The following is a 23,814-nucleotide window of genomic DNA, read 5'->3' as shown; positions in this document are numbered from 1 at the left end:
GGGGGGCGGGGGGTCCCGGCGGGACAGAGTGGCATGAACCACTCCGGCGTCGGGCCGCCCCAAAGGTGCGGAATCCTCCGCACCTTCAGGGGCTAGGCCTGCCCCGGAGTGGTTTGCGCCCCACCAGCCGGCGGGAAAGGGGCTTGGCGAGTCGGCGCATGCGCGGGAGCGCCAGCGCGTGCTGGCGTCATCTCCGCGCATGCGTGAAGGGATTCACTTCTGCACTGGGAATGGCGGAGGACCACAGCCTCCGGTGTGGAAGGTTAGAGTGTCCCCACGGCACAGGCTCGCCCGCGGATCGGTGGGCCCCGATCGTCGGCCAGGCCACCTTGGGGGCACCTCCCGGGGCCAGATCCCCCCGCGCCCCCCCAAGAACCCCGGAGCCCGCCCGCGCCGCCAGGTCCCGCCGGTAGGGGACCTACTCCAATTTACGCCGGCGGGACCAGCAACAGACGGGCGGGACTTCAGCCCATCGGGGGCCAGAGATTTCGGGCAGCCACGGCGCACATTGAGTCGCGCCGGACCCCGCCATTCTCCGAGGCGGGCGGCGCGACTCACGCCGGGCTGGTTTTTGGGGGGAGAATTAGGAGGGGGGCGGGATTCACGCCGACCCCCGGCGCTTCTCCCATCTGGTGGGGGGTCGGAGAATCCCGCCCCTGGTCTTCAACCCTGCCAAGCAAATCAGAGGCATTACAATGGGAACATCTCTCCCCCCCACCCGCCAAACACTCCCAGAGTCATCTTCTCGCCAGCTGCCATGAGAATGCCATAGTGGTTCTGTGAAGTTGCCCTCTCTCTAATGCTCTTATCTGCTCTTCACCCTTCTCCCACACTGCCTACATAAGAGATTGAAAAGGGAAAAGAAACACACATTTTATGTTACCTGCTGATTCACCATCACGATGGGTTTTTATTTATTTATTACAGAAGAATTTTGTTTGACAGTTCTAACCAAGACTAACCACATGTGCTAGCCCTTGGTTCAATAATCTGAATTTGTTTTTTGAAACATACACCCACGTGTGTTAAAATGAACGTCCTGCTAGCATATTCTATTTGTCTGTAAATTATATATTTAGACAAGTACCCTGCAAGAAATAATTCACCCAGATGTACAGGAGTTAAAAATAACCAGATTTGAAATTTCTGTATCATTGCCATTCATTTAAAATTAATCCGTAACAAAAAAAATGTTTAACACATCATTTTCACAACAAAATTGTTCAACATAATTCCTACATAACAGCAGTCGCTACACCTAAAAATAATTCAATAGCTGGCAAGTGCTTCTGGATGTTTTCTGATTACCTGAAAAGTACTCTTGCTTTCTTGCATCCAAACACCTATATAATAGGAACAAGTGGGAAGAAGGCAGGAATATTGAAATTCCCTGTGCAAATTAAGTTAAAATGGCAAATGGATTCCTTGTCTTCATTAATAGGGGCAATAGAGTACAAGAGCAAGGAATATCACTGAAAAGAGACCTGCCACTGAAGTTTTTACCCTTGTACTCATCAGGTTAAACTCAAGCATGTCAAATTTCAATTGATCGTAACAATTCATGCGAGAGGAGAAAAAAAAGTGATTAGTTGCAAGTTGACCCTGATTGGCAATGGCTCAGCCATGGAGAAAGCAATAGGGAATGTTCCCCAAGCTCCCGAGTAATTAAAAAAGATGCAAAGCTTGATCATGTTCCATTTATTTGCCGAGAGCGGTCCCTTCATATGAATGCATGTCCCCTTCATTATCGTCAATGAACCACAGTACGAGATGGACTGATGATCTTAAATTGGTCATTCTGTAATACCAAAACCAAAGACGTCATGCTGAACATTTACAACATACTTGTTATGCCTCAGCTGGAGTAGTGTGCCCAGTTCTGAGCATCTTCCTATTAAAAGGATGTCAAGTCCTTAAAGAGGGTCCAGGAGGTAGCACAGTAGCATGGTGGTTAGCACAATTTGCTTCACAGCTCCAGGGTCCCAGGTTCGATTCCCCGCTGGGTCACTGTCTGTGCGGAGTCTGCACGTTCTCCCCGTGTCTGCGTGGGTTTCCTCCGGATGCTGCGGTTTCCTCCCACAGTCCAAAGATGTGCAGGCTAGGTGGACTGGCCATGATAAATTGCCCTTAGCGTTCAAAATTGCCCTTTAGTGTTGGGTGGGGTTACTGGGATAGGGTGGAGATGTGGGCTTGGGTAGGGTGCTCTTTCAAAAGAGCCGGTGCAGACTCGATGGGCCGAATGGCCTCCTTCGGCACTGTAAATTCTATGAGTGAAATGTCTATGAGTGAGAGATTTATTAGGATGGTATTCGGGATGAAAGACTTCAGCTACATGGAGCGATGAGAGAATGTGCGGTTACTAGCCTGAGAGTAGAGAAAATTAAAAGGAGATTTGATGGACATGTTCAAAGTCAAGAAGGGGTTTGATAGAGCAAATGAGGAGAAACAGGTCCCCGTGGCGTAAGAGATACTAACCAGGGAGCACAGCTTGAAAGGTAATTAGCAGAGGCAACATAAGGGGGGAACCAAATTCAGAGCAAGTTGTTATGATCTGGAATGTGTCCTTGAAAAGGGTGATGGAAGAATAATAACTTGTAAAAGGGAATTCGATAAATACGTGAAGAGGAAAAGATTACAGGGTTATGGAGAAAAAGCAGGGCAGATAGACTAATTGGTTAGATCTTTCAAGGAACTGGCACAAGCATGATGAACTGAATGACTTCCTCCTGTGCTGTTCCATTTTATGATTCCAAGTATAGATCTATCATAGTAAATTAGATCATTAAAAGCAAGACGACAAGCACAACATGCTAGCACATTGCACTAGATCTCAACACGTGGCGTTACAAAGTGGCGGGATACTGTCTCCAGGATTGGCTTACTCATCCATCCACAATAAAATACCATCGGTACGGTTAAATGGCAACTTCTTGAACAAGTCTAAGTTTCCACCTTTACACAAGGATTATCCTAAGTGTTCTAAGTCTTCCAACAGCACAGTGGATGTACCTACACCACAGGGACCTTGAATGATGCCATGGGTGATTGTTCAATCTCAGGAGACTTTGCCCAGAAAATCACTCTCAACCTGGACTCAAGATGAGAGTAGCCGGCAGAAATCAAAATCACGCGACAGAATTACCGTCAATTATTGTACCTGCGCACAGGCAACAACCTCCGTATGTACCACAATGGCAAGATCTTCTGCTACATTCTGGAATTTGGCAGATAATCAACAGTCCCAAATTTTGGACCCGACACGGCACAGAAATGAAGGCTCGTACAACACAAAATGCACAATTAACTCAATTTGTTTTGGAGCATGCAGCTAATTTATATCAAGCATGGGATTATCGTCAGCAGATTGTACAACGAGACAAATAGCTCCCACAAAGCTTTTTCCATGTAAATTTTGGCAGGTTATTAGAATGTGGATTTATCGAAGAAAGCAGCAAGCTCACCCCATCACCCACTTCCCTTTCTCCAATTTGCTGCTTGTACACGTGTCTTGTGAATCAGGCAACAATCCAAAATAGAAATGGGGCTCCACGACGAAATACTAGAATTCTTCCCAGAGATTCCTTCCGGAATGAAGCTCTGGGTTATCCGGGAGAGAGAAAATTATCTGCTTCCTCCAAGCTGTGTTCATGTGCACCCAGCATCTCCCTGACAATACTCCTCCTGATCTCGCTCAGAAGGATGCAATTGATTTGCAATGGTTCTGTAGGAAGCTTTGATCATGCCTCATTCTCTGGGTGCAATCTTCCCAAAATTGCAGAGTGTTAGATCAGGTGAGAAAAGCTGTGTGTGAATTCAGAGTGCTGGTGAGGATCACACAGCCAGCTGGAGGGCAGGGTTTAATTACACGGGCAGAGCCGGAATAATCAGATTAAGCACCATTACTGAAGAACTCCCTGATCCCCAACAGACTGTGGAGCCTCACGTGCAGCCGCCCCCCCCAACCAAACAGATGGCATCGGGACCACCCCCCCCAAAGCAGGGCGCTCTCCCTCTCGACACCTCCCCCCCCTATCCACATGGAATACCCCCATCAAATGGCATCGGGACCCCCTTGCCGTCTTCCCCCTCGCAACGCAAGGCATCAGGACCTCACCTCCCAAAGCAGACAACTGGACGCCCCCACCCAAAGCAGACAGTAGAACCCACCTCCCCCCACACCCTCAAAGCAGATGGTGGGACGCCCCACCCCCTGTCCAAAGCGGAGAGTGGGATATCCCTCCCCCCCAACCCCAAAGCAGACGGCAGGATGCCCCACCACCCCCAGCGGAATGCACCCCCATCCCCTGCACAAAGCAGACGGTGGAGCATCCCACTCCCGCCCACAAAGCAGATGGCAGGATACGCCCCACCACTGCTCAAAGCAGACAATGGAATGCCCACTTCCCCCAACCAGGGGAATGCCCCCCTCCCCCAGCAGACAGCAGGATGCCCTCCACCCAATGGGACATCCCCCCACTCCTCCCCAACTGGACAGTAGTACAAGCCCTGCCAGCAGACATCAGGCCCCCCCAGTCAAGGGACACTCTTAGGGTGCCACGGGGCAATGCCCAGGCATGCCACTCAACACACATGGCCTACAGGCAACTCGCCGCTCCCGACATGGTCATCCCGACTGGTTTTAGTTTTTGACGTGTTGACATCACGGTGCCGGATTGGATTGGGGTGGGGGGGGGGGGGGTTGCGATGGGGATTACATGTCATGGGCGGACGTTATGCCATCAAGCCCATAAATTTAAATATATTTTAATCTGGTTAATGGAAATCAGGTTCACACCCTCACTGGGCATGAACCTGATTACGTCACTGGTGGGGAGCAGGGATGATCTTAAAACAGATGTCGCCGGCACAAATCCCGTTTTTGGCCACCGTGGAGATTTAGCGCCCATTGCGGGATTTGCGCCCATGGCAAACAAAGCCTCTGGATCGAAGCCTCTGTCTTTTATGCTTCAGCACACACTCTTGAGCACAGTCATATTGTCAGAATTTGAGACACATTGGCAAGGTCTGTTACAAGCATCTAGTTCATGGCTCATGTTAATAATTGGCAATTCTCAGTTCGAAGAAGATTAGAGTTTCTATGGAAAATGGGATAAATGCGACCAAGGCAGCTCAGAGGCTAATGCACTGAGAAGGTTGAAGCTATGTTGACTTAAGGGGTTAACAGCCAGAAAGCTCCTAAAACAGCAGGTGGGCTTACTTAACCGGAGACGTGTTGTCTACACTGCTTGCAAAGGAGTGCAGTCCAGAGAGATGTTTTGTTTTGGGAGTTTGAGCTAAATTAGTTTGAAAGCGTGTAGTGAACCTTGAAAGGCTGTGAGATCAAGGCATGTTAATTCAAATTTATCTGAGTTCATTCTGAATTTTAAAAAAAATATGTTTATTGAAAATGTTTCATTAGAAATAATATAAAACAATTAATTCAAGTTACAATGATAAAGAACACGACAATCAAATGCACAAATTAACTTCACCCCCCCTCCCCCACCAACATTAAACAAAACCCCGTAACAACTGATGGTGACACACTCTTTAAAAAAATTAATGAATGGCTGCCATCTTAGGTAGAACCCTTCTACCAATCCCCTAATGATGTACTTAACCTTCTCCAAATGGAAGAAAGACATGAGGTCACCTAACCAAGCTGAGGCATTGGGCAGAATATGAGATTTCTACACAAGCAGAACTTGTCTCCGGGTTGGGCAGCACGGTGGCGCAGTGGTTAGCACTGCTGCCTCACGGCGCTGAGGTCCCAGGTTTGATTCCGGCTCTGGGTCACTGTCCGTGTGGAGTTTGCACATTCTCCCCGTGTTTGCGTGGGTTTCGCCCCCACAACCCAAAGGGGGCAGAGTAGATGAATTGGCCACGCTAAATTGCCCCTTAATTGGAAAAAAAATGAATTGGGTATACTAAATTTATTTTAAAAAAATAACTTGGGCGAAATTCTCCAGTATCGGCGCGGTGTCCGCTGACCGGCGCCAAAAACGGCGCAAATCAGTCGGGCATCGCGCCGCCCCAAAGGTGCGGAATCCTCCACATCTTGGGGGGCAGAGCCCTAACCTTGAGGGGCTAGGCCCGCGCCGGACTGATTTCCGCCCCGCCAGCTGGCGGAAGTGCCCCACCAGCTGGCGCGGCGCATGCGCGGGAGCGTTAGCGGCCGCTCCCGGCATCCCCGCGCAGGCGCTGTGGAAGGAGTCTCTTCCGCCTCCACCATGGTGGAGACCGTGGCGAAGGCGGAAGGAAAAGAGTGCCCCCACGGCACAGGCCCGCCCGCGGATCGGTGGGCCCCGATCGCGGGCCAGGTCACCGTGGGGGCACCCCACGGGGCCAGATCGCCCGCGCCCCCCCCCCCCAGGGACCCCGGAGTCCGCCCGCGCCGCCTTGTCCCGCCGGTAAGGTAGGTGGTTTAATCCACGCCGGCGGGACAGGCATTCTAGCAGCGGTACTTAGGCCCATCCGGAGAATCGCGGGGGGGGGGGGGGGGGCGCGCCAACCGGCGCGGCGCGATTCCCGCCCCTGCCGAATCTCCGGTGCCGTAGAATTCGGCAACCGGCGGGGGCGGGATTCACGCCAACCCCCGGCGATTCTCCGACCCGGCGGGGGGTCAGAGAATCTCGCCCATGGTGTTGAACAAAGAGATTCAAAAGTGTAACAACTTGGGACAAGACCAGAACATGTAAGTGTGGTTAGCCAGCTCCTGCGAACAACACTCACGCCTGTCCTCCACCCCAGAGAAGCTTCCGCTCAACCTTGCCTTCGTCAGATGAGCCCTGTGCACCACCTTGAACTGGATTAGACTAAGCCGAGCACAAGAGGACGTAGACCTTGCTCCGTAATGCATCATCCAGAATAGGACTTAATTCACCCACCCATTTCACTTTTACCTCATTCAATAAAGCCAACTCCCCTGATCAGATCTGGCCGTATATGCACAAAATAATCCCCCCCACCAGACCCGGCCAAAGACAAGATCCCCTTCAACAGGGAGGAGGGTGGTGACAAGGGGAAAATGCCTTGCGCGAAAAATCACAAATCTGGAAGTATTTAAACAGATGGAACCAGGGAGTTGAAAGATCTCCAGCAGCTCCTTAAAGCTGACAAACCTTCCCTCCACGAACAAGTCCCCAAACCTTTACAAATGTTCCCGCTCCCATGACCTAAACGTTGAGTCTAGACCTGCTGGCAAAAAGAGGTGATTATTGCAGATAGGGGCCAGCAAAGATCTGGAACTAAGTTTCAAAATGCTGTCTGAACTGCTTCCAGATTCTCAGAGTGGACACCACTACCGGATTTGAGGAAAATTCTGCCGCAGAAAACGGCCAAGAGGCGGTTACTAATGCATGAAGGCTAGAACCCTTACAGGAACTCGCCTCCATTTGCCCCCATATGGACCCCGGATCATTAAACCATCCCAGTACCTTGTCAATATTGGCTGCTCGATAATAAACTGGGTAAAGCCAATCCTCCAGATTGTCTATCCCTCTGGAGGAACGCCCTATGGATCCTTGGGGTCTCACCGCCCAAATAAATGAAGACACAAATGTATTCATTTTGACGGAGAAGGACTTGTGGAGAAGTGGGAGACAATGAAAAAGAAATAAAAATCTCTGGAGCACATTCATCTCAATAGTCTGGACCCTGCCCGCCAAGGACAGGGGGTGGTTATCACACTTCTGCAATCAGATTTGACCCCATTAACCAGACTAGTATAATTTAATTTATGAAACGTGGCTCAATCATGGGCCACCATCCAAACCTCCTAAGGATCTCAAAGAGGTACCTCCACTCCACCTTATCAAACGTCTTTTCAGTGCCTAAACAATCACCTCTGGCTTAGGCACCGAAGAGGGGGCGAGTACAACATTTAACAGACAACATATGTTGGCCGACAATTGCCAACCCTTGACGAAGCTGGTCTGGTCTTCCGAGATCACATCTGGGAGACAGGGCTCCAACCCCATTGCCAGCACAAGTAACTTGGTGCCCGCATTTAAAAGCGAAATAGGTCGGTACAACCCACACTTTGTTTGATCCTCGTCTTTCTTAAGGATCAATGAAATAGAGGCCTGCGCAAGTGTAACAGGCAACCAACTCCGAAACAAAGTCGTTGAACATATTTAAAATTAGAGGGACCAATTGTTTTATCAGCTTCTTAGAAAACTCAATGGGGAAGCCATCAGGGCTGGGAACTTTACCCGTCTGCATTAAACCAACTTCCTCTGTGCTCAACGGGGATTCCAACCCTTCCCGCCTCTCCCTCCCCACCTCTGGGATGGATAACCCATCCAAAAAAATCTCTCATGGACAAACCCTTCGCCGATCTATAGAGATCCCGATAACATGTTTCAAAAGTAGCATTGACCTGGGGCGGGGCGGAAGCCAGGCTGCCACTTGAATCCCAGGTTGGCACAATCTCCCGGGAAGCTGCCTGCCATCTCAGCTGGTGAGCTAAAAGGCCTTCTCCCAGCGTTCATCAAACACACCCCTTGAGCATCGCAGCTGGCCCACTGCCTTATCCGTTGATAATAACTCGAATTGTCTCTGCAGCTTTTTCCTACTTGTCAACAATGTGGGACGGGGGCAAGTGAGGAATGATGGTGCACGTCAGGATGGAGTCCACCACCCTCTGCCCCTCCGCCCTCACTCTCTTTTTTATGTGCACTTATAGGAAATCTCACTACCCCCCCCCCCCCCCCCCCCCCCCACCATTAACCACTTTAAGGGCTTACCACAGCATAGGAGGGATAGACTCACTTTTATTAAATTTAATATATTCCCCAATGGCGGTGCGAATCCAAATCATGATGGAGACTAGCAGCTTGTTAATAAAGTCTGTACCATCCCATTTTGGAGCACAGACATTAACCAGGACCACCGAGGTGCTGCTAATTCTGAATGTTAAGAGTATAAGATAGATATTGGGGGAAATTCTCTGACCCCTCGACGGGTCGGAGAATCGGCTCCGCGCCGTGCGAACAGCGCCACGCCGCCCCGACACAATTATCTGCAGAGCGAAGAATTCACCAATGGCGCTGGCATGGTCGGCGCGGTGCCGGTCTGGGTATGCGCCGACTCTCTGGCCCGGGCCGGCACGCCGATTCTCCGGCCTGGATGGGCCGAGCGGCCGTCACAAAAGATTTGAGTCCCGCCATCGCCGTTCTAACATCCTCTGAGCCGGCGGGACCTCGGCGTTGAAGGGTCCGGGGGCGGCCTGTGGGGGGAGGGGGGAGTCCGACCCCGGGGGGGGGGGGGGGGGGGGGGCCTCCGTAGTGGCCTGGCCCGCGATCAGGGCCCACCGATCGGCGGGCCGACCTCTCTGGCTGGGGGTCTCCTTTCCACCGTGCCGGCTCCTGTAGCCCTGCGCCATTTGGTGTCGGGGCCGGCGCGGGGAAGAAGGCCACTGCGCATCCGCTAGTTGGCGCCGGCCCAACTCCCGTTTTTATGCCGGCGTCGACATTTAGCCGCCCGATGGGAGAATCCCGCCCATTGTAAATTGTTTTACTTTTCTGACTATGTAAAGTTAATTCTGCTTGTTTCAAATCATGGAATATTGTGGCTTCATTCTCTTAGTGAGTAACTGGGATTTCATACTCTGTTTACTTTTAATGAAAAGTAACTGGTCCCTAACTGGATCGTAACACATTCCAATCAACACTGGGGGATGGAGATGACAGTGAAGTCATTTTTTATTCTTAATCTCTGCACAAACATAACTTATCAATACATACTAATAAAATAGACTCCCCCTCAAACTGTCCTGTATGTACGGTCTCGTAGTTTCTATTTAAAAGGCTTTTCTTTCTGAAAATCTTTTTTCCTGTAAGATTCCTTACAGAGAGAAGTGTGTGCCTAGTGCTTCATTAATTTAGCATGGCCAATCCACCTAACCTGCACATCTTTGGACTGTGGGAGGAAACCGGAGCACCCGGAGGAAACCCACGCACACACGGGGAGGATGTGCAGACTCCTCACAGACAGTGACCCAAGCCGGAATCGAACCTGGGACCCTGGAGCTGTGAAGCAATTGTGCTAACCACAATGCTACCGTGCTGCCTTTTGTCATTTGTGACAAAACCATGGGAGCATTTGTTCACTAACTCATGATATTGTTATTTCTTCATTGAACATTTTTGGGAAATAACATTCTGTGGTAACAAAATATGGAGGAAGGGATGGAGGAATCTGAAGAGCAGCAGCTCTTAAAGTGGTGCTGCCCTTGCAGAAATATGGAGTCTCTGTAAAAATAAAAGTGGCTTAAGGTGCTGCAAGAACTGCCCTCTTGATAACTATCTCTGGCATTAGATGTTGCCTCTTTAACTGGGAGAGAATGCCAGGAGGTTCCGCCCAAGTTGGTGCCACATAGGGAAGTAACTATTTTGTGCAGCCATGCAGCAGGCTTGGCCAGAGATGAGGAAGAACTAATTCAATCCCACACGGCCATGGGCTCAATCAAATGAACAAGGACTTCAGGACTGAGCATGCATGCCACCAAAGTACACATCAATAAAAGCCGGCTGAGATCAATATCTACTAACTTCTTCAACATAGATGTTTTGACTCTTCAAACTAATTTACTCTCCTCAGCAAGGCTCTTTGGCCCTAAAAGAGGTATAGCTATCTTAGAGCAAGCTAATGATTCAGGCTACTAGACTAGAAGGGCTTGAGGTTCATAAGGAGGAGGTGTTAGCAATTCTGGAAAGTGTGAAAATAGATAAGTCCCCTGGGCCGGATGGAATTTATCCTGGGATTCTCTGGGAAGCTAGGGAGGAGATTGCTGAGCCTTTGGCTTTGATCTTTAAGTCATCTTTGTCTACAGGAATAGTGCCAGAAGACTGGAGGATAGCAAATGTTGTCCCCTTGTTCAAGAAGGGGAGTAGAGACAACCCAGGTAACTAGAGACCAGTGAGCCTTACTTCTGTTGTGGGCAAAATCTTGGAAAGGTTTATAAGAGACAGGATGTATAATCATCTGGAAAGGAATAATTTGATTAGAGATAGTCAACACTGTTTTGTGAAAGGTAGGTCGTGCCTCACAAACCTTATTTAGTTCTTTGAGAAGGTGACCAAACAGGTGGATGAGGGTAAAGCAGTTGATGTGGTGTATATGGATTTCAGTAAAGTGTTTGATAAAGTTCTCCACGGTAGGCTACTACAGAAAATACGGAGGCATGGGATTCAGTGTGATTTAGCAGATGGATCAGAAATTGGCTAGCTGGAAGAAGACAAAGGGTGGTGGTTGATGGGAAATGTTCCGACTGGAGTCCAGTTATTAGTGGTGTATCACAAGGATCTGTTTTGGGGCCACTGCTCTTTATAAATGACCTGGAGGAGGGCGTAGAAGGATGAGTGAGTAAATTTGCAGATGACACTAAAGTCGGTGGAGCTGTGGACAGTGCGGAAGGATGTTACAAGTTACAGAGGGACATAGATAAGCTGCAGCACTGGGCTGAGAGGTGGCAAATGGAGTTTAATGCAGAAAAGTGTGAGGTGATTCATTTTGGAAGGAATAACAGGAAGACAGAGTACTGGGCTAATGGTAAGATTCTTGGCAGTGTGGATGAGCAGAGAGATCTCGGTGTCCATGTACATAGATCCCTGAAAGTTGCCACCCAGGTTGAAAGGGTTGTTAATAAGGCGTACGGTGTGTTAGCTTTGATTGGTAGAGGGATTGAGTTTCGGAGCCATGAGGTCATGTTGCAGCTGTACAAAACTCTGGTGCGGCCGCATTTGGAGTATTGCGTGCAATTCTGGTCGCCGCATTATAGGAAGGATGTGGAAGCATTGGAAAGGGTGCAGAGGAGATTTACCAGAATGTTGCCTGGTATGGAGGGAAGATCTTATGAGGAAAGGCTGAGGGACTTGAGGCTGCTTTCGTTAGAGAGAAGAAGGCTAAGAGGTGACTTAATTGATGATCAGAGGATTGGATAGGGTGGACAGTGAGAGCTTTTTTCCTCGGATGGTGATGTCTAGCACGAGGGGACATAGCTTTAAATTGAGGGGAGATAGATATAACACAGATGTCAGAGGTAGGTTCTTTACTCAGAGAGTAGTAAGGGCGTGGAATGCCCTGCCTGCAACAGTAGTGGACTCGCCAACACTAAGGGCATTCTAAGCTTATTGGATAGACATATAGACGATAAGGGAATAATGTAGATGGGCTTTAGAGTGGTTTCACAGGTCGGCGCAACATCGAGGGCCGAAAGGCCTGTACTGCGCTGTAATGTTCTATGTTCTAATGTTCAGCAACATGCATGGAGCAAGCAGAAACCCCTGGTCTCTTAAGCCATTTTCGTGCAACTCAAATTATTCTTGGCCAAGTGATAGTGTATTATATCAGATCAAGTTCGATAGTAAACAAATTTAACAATAAGCAAGCAACTATATACTAAACGAGGTGAAGCAGGCACTCGGTACAGAGTGCATATCACCAACATGTTGTGTTAACTTACAATTACACAGCTCATCCACGAGGCTTTTCCCTGCCTGTTTTGGTAATACACGGTGACTACAAAGCTGAAAAAGAAGGATTTTTTAAATCAAGAGTTTCCATCTCACTGAGGAGGCTTTGACCCAATCCACATCCAACAACCTGCTGTCAAAACTCTGCTCACGTTCTCACAACTGTGACAAATTCCCACAGTGGCTGAGGCAATCCACAACACCCTGAAACAACCACCAACATTCTATATCAAATAAAACACAAAATTCTAAATAAAAGACCATTCACCCTATTTCCCAACTTTCCTGGATCTATTAAAATATTCCAAGATCTGCATCCGCATCTTTGCCAAGAATGAATCACTTCCTCCTCATGCCATACCCAACCTGTGTCCCAGATTTTATTGAATCTGCCCATTAGTTTTTGAGATATATTGTACAGACTAACAAACACAGGAGCGAAAACATTACCTCTGCCTACCTTCTCTTGCAGAGGTAAATATTTACGGTAGAAATTAGCTCCTTGAAAGGTTTCAAATCTAATGTTAATCCGCATCTCCTCAAAACTATTATAGTCTATGCTCCTTCCTTTTCTTATTTGAGGGAGCAATCCAAAATCTGTTTGATTCACTGCCGTTAAGATAATTAGCTGTTTGCTCCTCTTTATATCTCTTGACCTGTTGCCAAAGCTTAATATAAACCCATAACTGACACCATCATTGACAAATAAATAACAGGTTGCCATATTCCTAAGTATTCAACTCATCCAAAAATCTGTACGTGTTTGAGATCTTGCATTATATGTGAAATAGAAGCAGGAGTAGTCCATCTGTCCCCTCGATCCTGCTCCACCATTCAATAAGTTCACAGCTGATGGGTTTGCGTTTTGAGCTCCATATTCCCATCTACCCCCGATTAACGTTTGATTCCCTTACCTGACTAGAATTAGACTGCCTCGCAAATGTATTACTTAAAACAAATTTCAAAACATAGATAATAAAATTGGGTTGAAGCAGTTTGGTTTTCTTCGTAATCTCATGCACTCCTCCATGATTTGTGGGAACACTTCCAAATGAAAACAAGACAGGAAAGTTTCATTTTTGTCACACTATTCTTGCTCGCAAACTCAGCCAATGACCAGCTGCTACATCAACAATACATTACGAAATGTCTGACTCCAGCCCTCACATCTTAGACCGAACCCCCCCCCCCCCCCCCCCCCCCACTCCCTCCCTCCTGTCGACCCACCAATCCCATCTCATAGCATCTTAGTAACATTGCAACTCAAGTTCCAGCTTGGTGGAAATCATGAGCAAAGGCACTCCTTTTCGCTCCATTGAGGTTTCTGCTTCCTGGCCCACTTCTTTCTTGACTCTTTAAACTTCCTGTATGTTCTCTACTCTTCCCGTCATGGCAGGTGGAATGCAGACTGAGTTTAGTGAGTCAATGTAAGTAAATTGTCTGTTTGCTTTGTTACTGTAGGAAAAGACCCACATCCATTTGTGAGATAAGTTAAACAAAAGGGGGACGGCCTAATCTCTACCTCCGACACCAAGGTGGTCCTCTGAATGACCGTCATGGAGGTTTGTGGGTAAGCAAGAACTTGCTGGTGGCAGCCCCACAGCAAGTCATCGTTTCAACTTTGCCAACAGCAGCATTTCTGAAAGGCTGCCATCTCTGCCCCTTCTGCCACAAGGATTGGCCCTCTGCAAAGCAATTGGTTACATAACCAATGCAGCTGTGGGTGGACATGTGGGCCTTGGGGAAGAAGAAAGACCCCTCACAAGTGCTCCAGCCTCAGAAAACATAAACACACAAACCTCCAATTTGGGGGAAAGGGAGGCAAGTCCAAACAGGTAACAGCAGTCAAATGCTGTTACAAGCGGAGATGGCATCAGATGAACAGTAACAGCTCCTTCTGCACTGTAGGTATTCTGTGATTCTATGAACAGGAGGAAGGGTAATTAACGTTTCGGTCAACATCTGCTGGAAGACCTTCTAGTGTTGTCCCCACATCCCAAACCAAGAAATTATTGTTCAAAGATTCTACCTTGACCGCCATCCATTGGCAGCTATTGAGAAAGGAGCGTGTCTTTGTTTAGCTGCACAACCGACCAATCGACACTCAAGTGTGCAAGAGCAAAATAAATAATCTGTCGAATGAGGGAAGAAAGGCCTGTAGCAACCTACGAAACTATCACACAAGGGAAAATAAGGAGCAAGGTTCAAACTGGAAAACGTGAAGGTTGGCGGGATTGGGGGATCCATGCAATCCCTAAAGTGCAGGTGGAGGCCATTCAGCTCATTGAGTCCGCACTGACTCTCCGAAAGAACACCCCATCTAGGCCCACTCCTCCACCCTTATCCTCCTAACACCACCTAACCTGCACATCTTTAGACACACCCGGGGGGGGGGGGGGGGCAAAACAGTAAGAGACTGAAAGGAGGGACAATTCCGGGGGTAACTCACAGAGGGGACAACTCCGGGGGTAACTCACAGAGGGACAACTCCGGGGGTAACTCACAGAGCAGAAAAGGGCCCGAAAGGGCAGGAAAGGGTTGGCAGCGAGAGAGGCACAGGCCTCAGCAGTCGTGGAGCAGGCCGAGGAATCAAGGTGGCGCCAAAGCAGCCACTTTGGAGGGTCCCCAAACAAAGGGAGACCCCGGAGTGCAGGAGCGCACCCATGTGGCATACACATAGTTGGCTGCCATGTTGGGTGCTCTCTGCTCAAAAGGAAACCCGAGAGCACAGGGACCCAACCTCATGGTGAGAACGACGACCTCTGCCATTTTGGACGGCCCTCTAACAAAGGGAAACCCCGGAGTGCAGGGGGGGGGGTCCACCAGGTAAGTATGGGTGATCCCGCAGCAAACGGGAGGTCAGGTACCCACCACCAGGATAGGCACCTGGAAGGCAAGGGGACTTAACAGCCCAGTGAAAAGAGCCAGAGTCTTTGCCCACCTGAGAAGCCTGAAGACCGACATAATCTAACTGCAGGAGATACACCCGAGGGAGAAGGACAGATTTCAGGTAAGGAAGGGCTGGGCGGGACAGATGTACCATTCACGTTACGGGACGAGGGCTAGGGGAGTAGCCATATTGATCAGTAAGAGGATGAGATTCACAGAGTTTAGCGGGCCCAGAGGGATGGTACGTCATGATCAGCGGTGTCCTGGAAGGGGCACCGGTAGTCCTAGTAAATGTGTACCCGCCCAACTAGGACGACACAGAATTATGAAAAAGACCATGGCGGAAATCCCCGACATTGACACACAGCGACTGATTATGGGGGGGCAGCATTAACTGCGTACAGGACCCACTGACCGACCGATTAAACCCCAGAACGGGGAAAATTGCAGGCATGGCTGAGAAACTGGGAACATTTATGGAGCAGATGGGGGTGGTGGACTCATGGAGATTCCTACACCCGAGAGAAAAGGAATTCTCATTCTTCTCACAAGTGCACAAAGTATACTCCCGAATCGACTTCTTTGCAGTGGGGAAATCGGCGCTTCCAGGAATCATAGGAGCGGAATACGCCGCAATAGTCATCTCCGGCCGCGCTCCACGCTACTTAGATGTGAGGGTTGGAGACAGGGCCGTGCCCAGCGCCCCACAAGGAGGCTGGACACGGACCTCCTGGCCGACAAGGCCTTCTGCCAGAAAACATCACAGGCCAGAGGCGACTACGTGAGTAACAACCGGAATGGGGAGGTCTCACTCTCCAGGTTCTGGGAGGCACTGAAGGCTGTGATCAGAGGGGAAATTATGGCCGACAAGGCGTGTGGAGATAGGGACGAGAGGAGAGGGTGGCTAGGCAACAACTTATCGACTCTATCCTGAAGGTCAAAAGAAGATACGCCAAGGCCCCGACCGTAGAGCTGCTGGCGGAGGAGGAAAAAGCTACAATGGACTTTAACCTGCTATCCACCAGGAAAGCAGTGTACCAACCCCGCCAGAGACAGGGGGACCTTTTACGAACACAGCGAAAAGGCTGGCTGACTACTGACTCACCAGCCGAGAAAGCAGGCAGACACGAGGGAAATAATGCAGGTAAAAGATAGCAGAGCAGATTGGTAGTGGAACAAAAAGAGGTTAGCCGAGCATTCGAGACCTTCTACCGAGGGTGGGGGGAACAGGCCTTTGACAGAGTTGAATGCAAGTACCTTCTCGAGGTACTGGAATGGTTTGGGCTAGGAGCAGGATTCACCGCCTGGGCGAGACTCCTGTACAATGCTCCCAAGACGAGCGTTCGAACTAACACCACCAGCTTTGGATACTTCCAGCTACAAAGAGGACAAGGCAGAGACGCCCGTTGTCCCCGCTCCTGTTTGCATTAGCAATCAAACCCCTGGCAATGGCCTTGCGGGACGCGAAAGGCTGGAAGGGCATGCAAAGAGGAGACAGGGGAGAGTTTTGCTCTATGCAGATGACTTGCTCCTGTACGTCTCAATGCCGCAAGAAGGACTGAAAGCAATCATGCAGATCCTGAAAGAGCTCGGAACCTTCTCAGGTTACAAACTCAACCTGGGCAAAAGCAAGGCATTCCCAGTGAACCCAAATGGGGGAGGACAGAGATGTAGGGGCTCCCATTTAAAATAGCCCAAAATAGATTCCGTTACCTAGGGTTCCAAATAGCCAGAGGCTGGACACAGATCCACAGGGGAAACTTGACCAGCCTGGTAGAGGAAGTCAAAAAGGATCTACAGAGGTGGGATGCACTCGCACTCTCCCTGGCAGAGAACGTGCAGACTATCAAAATGAACGCGCTGCCACGGTTCCTCTTCCTGTTTAGGTCCATACCGATCTTCATCCCCAAGGCCCTCTTCCAAAACCTAGACAGCTTAATTATGGCATTTGTGCTGGGGGGGCATGAACCCAAGATTCCCAAATCAACATTGCAAAGGACGAAAATCAAGGGAGGCCTGGCACTGCCAAACTTACAATACTACCACTGGGCTGCAACAGCAGAAAGAGTGAGGGGATGGGTGCACGAACCCAACTTGGAGTAGATGCAGATGGAGGAGGCACCTGCAATGGAACGACCCTCCAGGCCCTAGCCATGGCAGCACTCCCATCCCCCTTGACGAATTACACATCTAGCCCAGTGGTAGCGGCCACACTGAAAACGTGGGGCCAACTATGACGGCACTCCGGACGAACTAAGATGTCCCCCATGGCCCCCTTCCACGGTAACCACAGATTCCTGACAGTCATGCCCGACACAACCATTAAAAAATGGAGACAGGACGGGGGGGATGCCGAGAGTCAGTGACTTCTACATAGGAAACAGACTAGCGCCGCTGAACGAACTGACGGAGGAATTGGAATTGCCGACAGGGACAGGAAATGAGACAACTGCAAATAAAACACTTCCTCCGCAAAGATACAGTAGGGTACCCCTGGGTCCAAGACCACACTATTAGAGGACCTGATGAACATGGACAGTAAGGAGGGGGGACTCTTGTGGGAAAATATACGGACAGCTCCTGGACAGAGCTCGAACATCATTGGATAGGACCAGGCGGAAATGGGAGGATGAACTGGAGACAGTTGGGGACTCTGGAGCGAAGCGCTGAGCAGGGCCAACTCCACCTCCTCCTGCGCAAGGCTCGGCCTCATGCAGCTCAAAGTGGTGCACAGAGCGCACCTGACCAGAACCCGAATGAGCAGGTTCTTCCCGGAGGTGGAGGATAAATGTGAGCGGTGCCAGAGGGGCCCGGCCAACCACATGTTCTGGGCTTGTCCCAAGCTTGCTGGGTTTCTGGACAGCCTTCTCCGAGGCAATGTCCAAGGTTGTGGGGGTGAGGGTAGAGCCATGCCCAAACGTGGCAATCTTCGGGGTATCGGAGCAGCCAGAGCTACACATGGGGAAGGGGGCCTCGCTTTCGCTTCCCTAATCGCACGCCGGAGAATTCTGCTCGGCCGGTGATCAGCACCACCCACAGCTGCAGACTGGCTCGCTGACCTCTCGGAATTTCTCCAGCTGGAGAAGATCAAATTCTCCATCCGAGGGGTCGGAGGAAGGCTTCCTTATTGCATGAGGGCAATTTGTCGGCCTGTTCCAAAACCTGTTCGAGGCCAGCAACCGCCAGTCGAATGGGAAATGGGAAGGATTACAAAGGGAACGACAATAAGGACAAGGAAGAACGTCAAGGACGCACAATCCAGGAGGGAAGGGGGGAAACGGAGAGCCTGAGAGGAGACAAAATGAGACAACACTAAAGGAGGGGGAGGGGGGGAGGAGGGGGGTTAGGAGGAGGGCAACCCCCTCCCCATCCACAAAAAGCGGAAGATGACGGAGGGAGGAAAGAAAAGGCGAGTGAGGAAAGAAGGGGAGAGGGTGGAAAGGGCAGGGGGAACAAGGAGAAAGGGGAGCACCCCCCCGGATCGACCAGGGAGGACAACAGCGGAGTGGGCGGGGGAGAGGGGGTGGGATGGGGGAGAGGGCGGGGGGAATGTGGCCGGGGGCCGGGGAAGGGAAGAGGGGTTGGGGGGGGGGCGGGTGGGTGGGAGAGGGGCTGGAGGAGGTGGGGAGAGGGACTGGGGGCGGGGCAGGGAAGAGGGGGTGGGGGCGGGGTAAGGGAGAGGGGCTGGGGGGTAGGGCGGGGGAGAGGGGCATGGGGTGGGGCGGGGGAGAGGGGACTGGGGGCGGGGCGGGGAGAGGGAGTGGGGGCGGAGCAGGGGAGAGGAGCTGGGGTGTGGGAGAGGGGTTGGGGGAAAGGGGGTGTGGTGGGGAGGGGGGAGAGAGGCTGGGGGGGCTGGGCGGGGGAGAGGGCCTGGGGGTGGGGTGGGGGGAGAGGGGCATGGGGTGGGGGGGGCGGGTCTGGGTGTGGGGCAGGGGAGAGGGGCTGAGGTGTGGTGGAGAGGGGACTGGAGGGAAGGGCAGGGAGAGGGGCTGGGGAGCGGGGCAGGGGAGAGGGGCTGGGGGCGGGGCAGGGGGGTAGGGCAGGGGAGAGGGGCATGGGGTGGGGCGGGGGGAGAGGGACTGGGGGTGGGTGGGGAGAGGGGGTGGGGCGGGGCAAGGGGAGAGGGGCTGGGCGGTGGGGTGGGGTGGGGGAGAGGGGCTGGGGAAAGGGGGTGTGGCGGGGCGGGGGAGAGAGGCTTGGGGGCGGGGGCAGGGGAGAGGGCCTGGGGGGTGGGGCGGGGGAGAGGGGGCTGAGGTGTGGGGAGAGGGACTGGAGGGAGGGGCGGGGGAGAGCGGCTGGGGAGCGGGGCAGGGAGAGGGGGCTGGGGGCGGGGCAGGGCAGGGAGAGGGGGCATGGGGTGGGGCGGGGGAGAGGGACTGGGGGTGGGTGGGGAGAGGGGGTGGGGGCAGGGCAGGGGAGACGGGCTGGGCGGTGGGGGTGGGGGAGGGGGGCTGGGGAAAGGGGGTGTGGCGGGGCGGGGGGAGAGAGGCTTGGGGGCGGGGCGGGGGAGAGGGCCTGGGGGGGTGGGCGGGGAGAGGGGCATGGGGTGGGGCAGGGGAGAGGGGCTGGGGCGGGGCAGGGCGGGGGAGAGGGGCTGGGGGAGCGGGGCAGGGGAGAGGGGCTGGGGGCGGGGCAGGGCAGGGTAGAAGGGCATGGGGTGGGGCGGGGAGAGGGACTGGGGGTGGGTGGGGAGAGGGGGGTGGGGGCAGGGCAGGGGAGACGGGGCTGGGCGGTGGGGGTGGGGAGAGGGGCTGGGGGCGGGGGGAAAGGGGGGTGTGGCGGGGCGGGGGAGAGAGGCTTGGGGGCGGGGCGGGGGAGAGGGCCTGGGGGGTGGGGGCGGGGGAGAGGGGCATGGGGTGGGGCAGGGGAGAGGGGCTGGGCAGGGGAGCGGGGCAGGGCAGGGGAGAGGGCTGTGGCCGGGGCGGGGGAAAGAGGGGCTGGGGCGGGGCAGGGGAGAGGGGCTGGGGCGGGGCAGGGGAGAGGAGCTGTGGGGCAGGGCAGGGGAGAGGGGTGGGGCATGGGAGAGGAGCTGTGGGGCGGGGCGGGGGAGAGGCGCTTGGGGGCGGGGTGGGGAGAGGGGCTGGGGGCAGGGCAGAGGGGCATGGAGTGGGGCGGGGAGAGGTGTTGGGGGGCAGGGCAGGGGAGAGGGCTGTGGCCAGGGCGGGGGAGAGGAGCTGGGGCGGGGCAGGGGAGAGGGGCTGGGGCGGGGCAGGGGCGAGAGCTGGGGGGGGCCAGGTGGGGAGAGGGGCTGGGGGGCGGGGAGAGGGGCGGGGCAGGGGGTGAGGAGAGGGGCTGGGGCGGGGTAGGACACTCCGAACTAGACAGCAACAGTATGTAAATAAAGAAAAGTAAGACAAAGCTTTTTATACATTGTACAATAAATGCAAACGAACAGCAAATGTACATAACTTTGAAAATGCCAATAAGAAGATTTTTTAAAAAAGATTGGTACCGGCACAAGCTGTGTGGAGTCATGTAATAATGCTGGCTCCAAACTGCTCTCACATTTTAATGCTCACCGTATCACGACTTGAACTACATTGTATTTTCTTCTAATCTTATCAACCTCGAAGGTGCCCTTTTTATATCGAGATATTATTACATATAAAGGAGTCATTCCACCCACAAGGTGTTTAAGTATCATACCTGCCTCCTCCCACCTTACTTTATTATTTTTTATTTGTTCATGCGATGTGGGCAGCGCTGGCTAGGCTCGCATTTAGTGCCCATCCCTAATGGCCCTTCAAGAAGGTGGTGATGAGCACCCCCGTTGAGCACTGCAGCCCACCGTGTAGGTCCACCCACAATGGTGTGAGGTCCCCCACAATGTTGGAGGAAGGAGTTCCAGGATTTTGACCTGTTAAATGCCATTTAATTCACACTGCCAGTGAAGACCCAGTGCGACAGTGGAGCACTCAGCCAACGGCACAGCTGTTAGAAACGACCTCTGACACGTTGTCTGGTGGTCAAAGCCGGACGTTCTAACACCTCACACCCCTCACCTGCTGCAGGAAGGTGTTCACACTCCACTCGCAGTCAGTGTGGACATCTCCTCAAGTCAAATTTTGGCATCAAAGCAAAGCTCAGATCAATTCTGCACGAGATAAAAATTTCGGGAAGCACCTCTTCACACAAAGGGGGCAGTGGAAACCTGGAACCCCCCCAAAAAAATCTGTTGAGGGTGGGGGTCAATCAACATTTCAAAACTGAGAGTCGATTTTTATTCGACAAGGATATTAAAGGTTTTGGAACGGAGTTCACTTATAAAGCAGTCATGAGCTAACTGAATAGCAAAACAGGCTGGAGGGGCAGAATGGCCTCTTCTCCGTTCCTGTATTGCTGATGTCCAGGCAGACAGAGAGACAGACACGTGGGCAAAGGGACCAGCACAGACAAACAGATACAGAATTCTAATTAACCACTGATACCTGAAGATACTCCATGAAACACACCTTCTTTAGTCCTGGAACCTGGAAAATAAATACAGGGGGGGAAGAAAACAATGTTAATAAAGTTCCTGTTTTGGAACCATGTCACAAATCAAAGTGGCAACTTCCCTTTCGCAATCCAGGAGGGATTTGGTCAATTAAAGCAATTAAGAGTTGGGAAACCGAAGGAAGTAAACCAATCGGAAAAGGTATTGGCACAGAGGTATTGGCGAGCATCCTGGAAGGGAGAATAATCGAGAGGAGCTCTCTCATATGCCCTGCCATTCAGGAAAGGGTTAAACACGCCATTGTTGCACTGACTCAGAACTTCCCCAGCCTCCCAGCAATAATCTTCTCTTCAGATTCTCCCCCCCCCCCCCCCACCTCCAATAACCCCCAGGATAATTGGCAACCTACAAACATGTCAAAATGCACACAAATTCCCGGCTCAGAAATGTAATGTGCACAAGGGAAGGGAAACTTTGGCATCCGAATTCAGGATTTCTTGAAAGATTTCAAGATGCAAAATGACTTCATCCTGGTTGGAGGTTTATGGAATGTAAGCTCCTTGTGACTGATCAACGTGCACAATGCACCTCACACAATTCACATCCCCTTAACGAATTGAAGCTCAATGACCTTGAGAGTCACCTCCCCAGCCAACCACACCCCCCCCCCCCCACCCCCCCCCCCCCCCCCCCCCCACCGCCCAGTGTCACCTCTACAAGACAAGTCAAATGCTACGTCCGTCTGATTGCATCGCCTCAAGAGTTTGCATTTACAAATCCCAGCTCTCCAGCGGGTCACTCTTTAACATTTGAAAAAAAAGATTCTCTCTCCTCTTTCCGGCTCCACACACTTGATGATCCCTTCGCAGTCATCCCCACACCCGTCTGTAACTTAAACATTCCTTCTGCACACACACACACACACATTCCAAACCATCACCCCCACTGCCCTGGGGGGCACTGGTCCCCCAGGGTTAAGTTTCACCAGATCCTTCAGTTTCTGCACACATTCCCGCGGGATTCACTCCCTTACTTCCTGGACAAGGTCCAGGGATGGGTGGATGGATGGACTACTCTTCCGTACCGAACATGGCAATTGTGTGTGTGTGGTTTTTACTAACAGAGGAACGGCCATAGCGAGAAGCGGTGATGATTCCACGCACCCACATAGAGCACTCCGTCCTTTGTCTTTCCCGCTGCTTCTGGCCACTCCCTGCTTGGTTTTCTCTCGGCAGCTGCCACTACTCCATCCTTAGCTTTGGACAGTCCCTTCATGAAGACATCCATCGTTGCTCTTTGGTCACTGAATGGGAGAGGGAGAGAGGGGAAAGAGGGATCAGACAGTAAAGTACCACACACCACACACACCGAAGCCTCAAATGCAAAAAAAAAATACACACACAAGTTTACCGTTTATTTTATTCGCTGGGAAGGAATAATTCTTCAGTCTTTCAGCACATCACGGCTGTACCGAGCTTTGCTTTCGAAGGTTGAGCTAAATGCTGAAAGTATTGCAGGCTCCCCCAGCCCTTGCTCCTTGAACAGATTGCTATGACTCCGGCTGAGATGCTGCGTCCTATTTCGGGGGGAGGGGAGGGGGCAGACGTGCCTCCTGATTTGTTGGTGCGAAAGACTTTCATCTCTCTCGGCTTCACAGACCCCCTGTGGGAGAATCAGCTTCCCTCCCTCTCTCTCCTCGTCTCCCAACATTGATACAAAATACATTATTCTCAATCAACCCCCTCCTCTGAGCTGTGGAGGAAACGCTTCATAATCTTGGATCATCAGCAACCTGACATGTTTTGCTCATGGCAGGATGTGCTCATCCATCACACATGGAAGATTCTAGCTGGACAGCATTTTAAACCTTTCATATCAAGAAATGAACAGCAATACAGACCTTCATACATTTGATGACATTTCCTCCTTGTAATATTTAATGGGTTTGCCATTTAATGTAAGCTCAATACTATTAAGGATTCTTCCCCTCCGTCACTGTGAAGAGTCTTGAGG

At 51.7% G+C, this 23,814-nt stretch overlaps 1 protein-coding gene across 3 annotated transcripts in view; it reads right to left on the bottom strand.

Moving 5' to 3' along the window:
- LOC140408311 (alpha-synuclein-like) overlaps window positions 1-23,417 on the bottom strand; it is a 144,409-nt gene extending 120,992 nt beyond the window's left edge. The window contains exons 1-3 of one of the 3 annotated variants that reach the window (XM_072495336.1): window positions 23,202-23,417; window positions 22,965-23,104; window positions 21,794-21,835 (exon numbers count right to left, since the gene is read on the bottom strand). In XM_072495336.1, the coding sequence (XP_072351437.1) occupies window positions 21,794-21,835; window positions 22,965-23,088 (166 nt within the window). In that variant the 5' untranslated portion in view covers window positions 23,089-23,104; window positions 23,202-23,417. The remainder of the gene's footprint in view (window positions 1-21,793; window positions 21,836-22,964; window positions 23,105-23,201) is intronic. The other 2 variants (XM_072495337.1, XM_072495335.1) reach the window with 2 other exon arrangements.
- Window positions 23,418-23,814: the final 397 nt, after the last annotated feature.

Source organism: Scyliorhinus torazame, chromosome 3 (assembly GCF_047496885.1).
Source record: "Scyliorhinus torazame isolate Kashiwa2021f chromosome 3, sScyTor2.1, whole genome shotgun sequence".
Classification (NCBI taxonomy): domain Eukaryota; kingdom Metazoa; phylum Chordata; class Chondrichthyes; order Carcharhiniformes; family Scyliorhinidae; genus Scyliorhinus; species Scyliorhinus torazame.
Note: the sequence above shows the minus strand (reverse complement) of the source record. Positions and strands in the feature narration are given on the sequence as shown.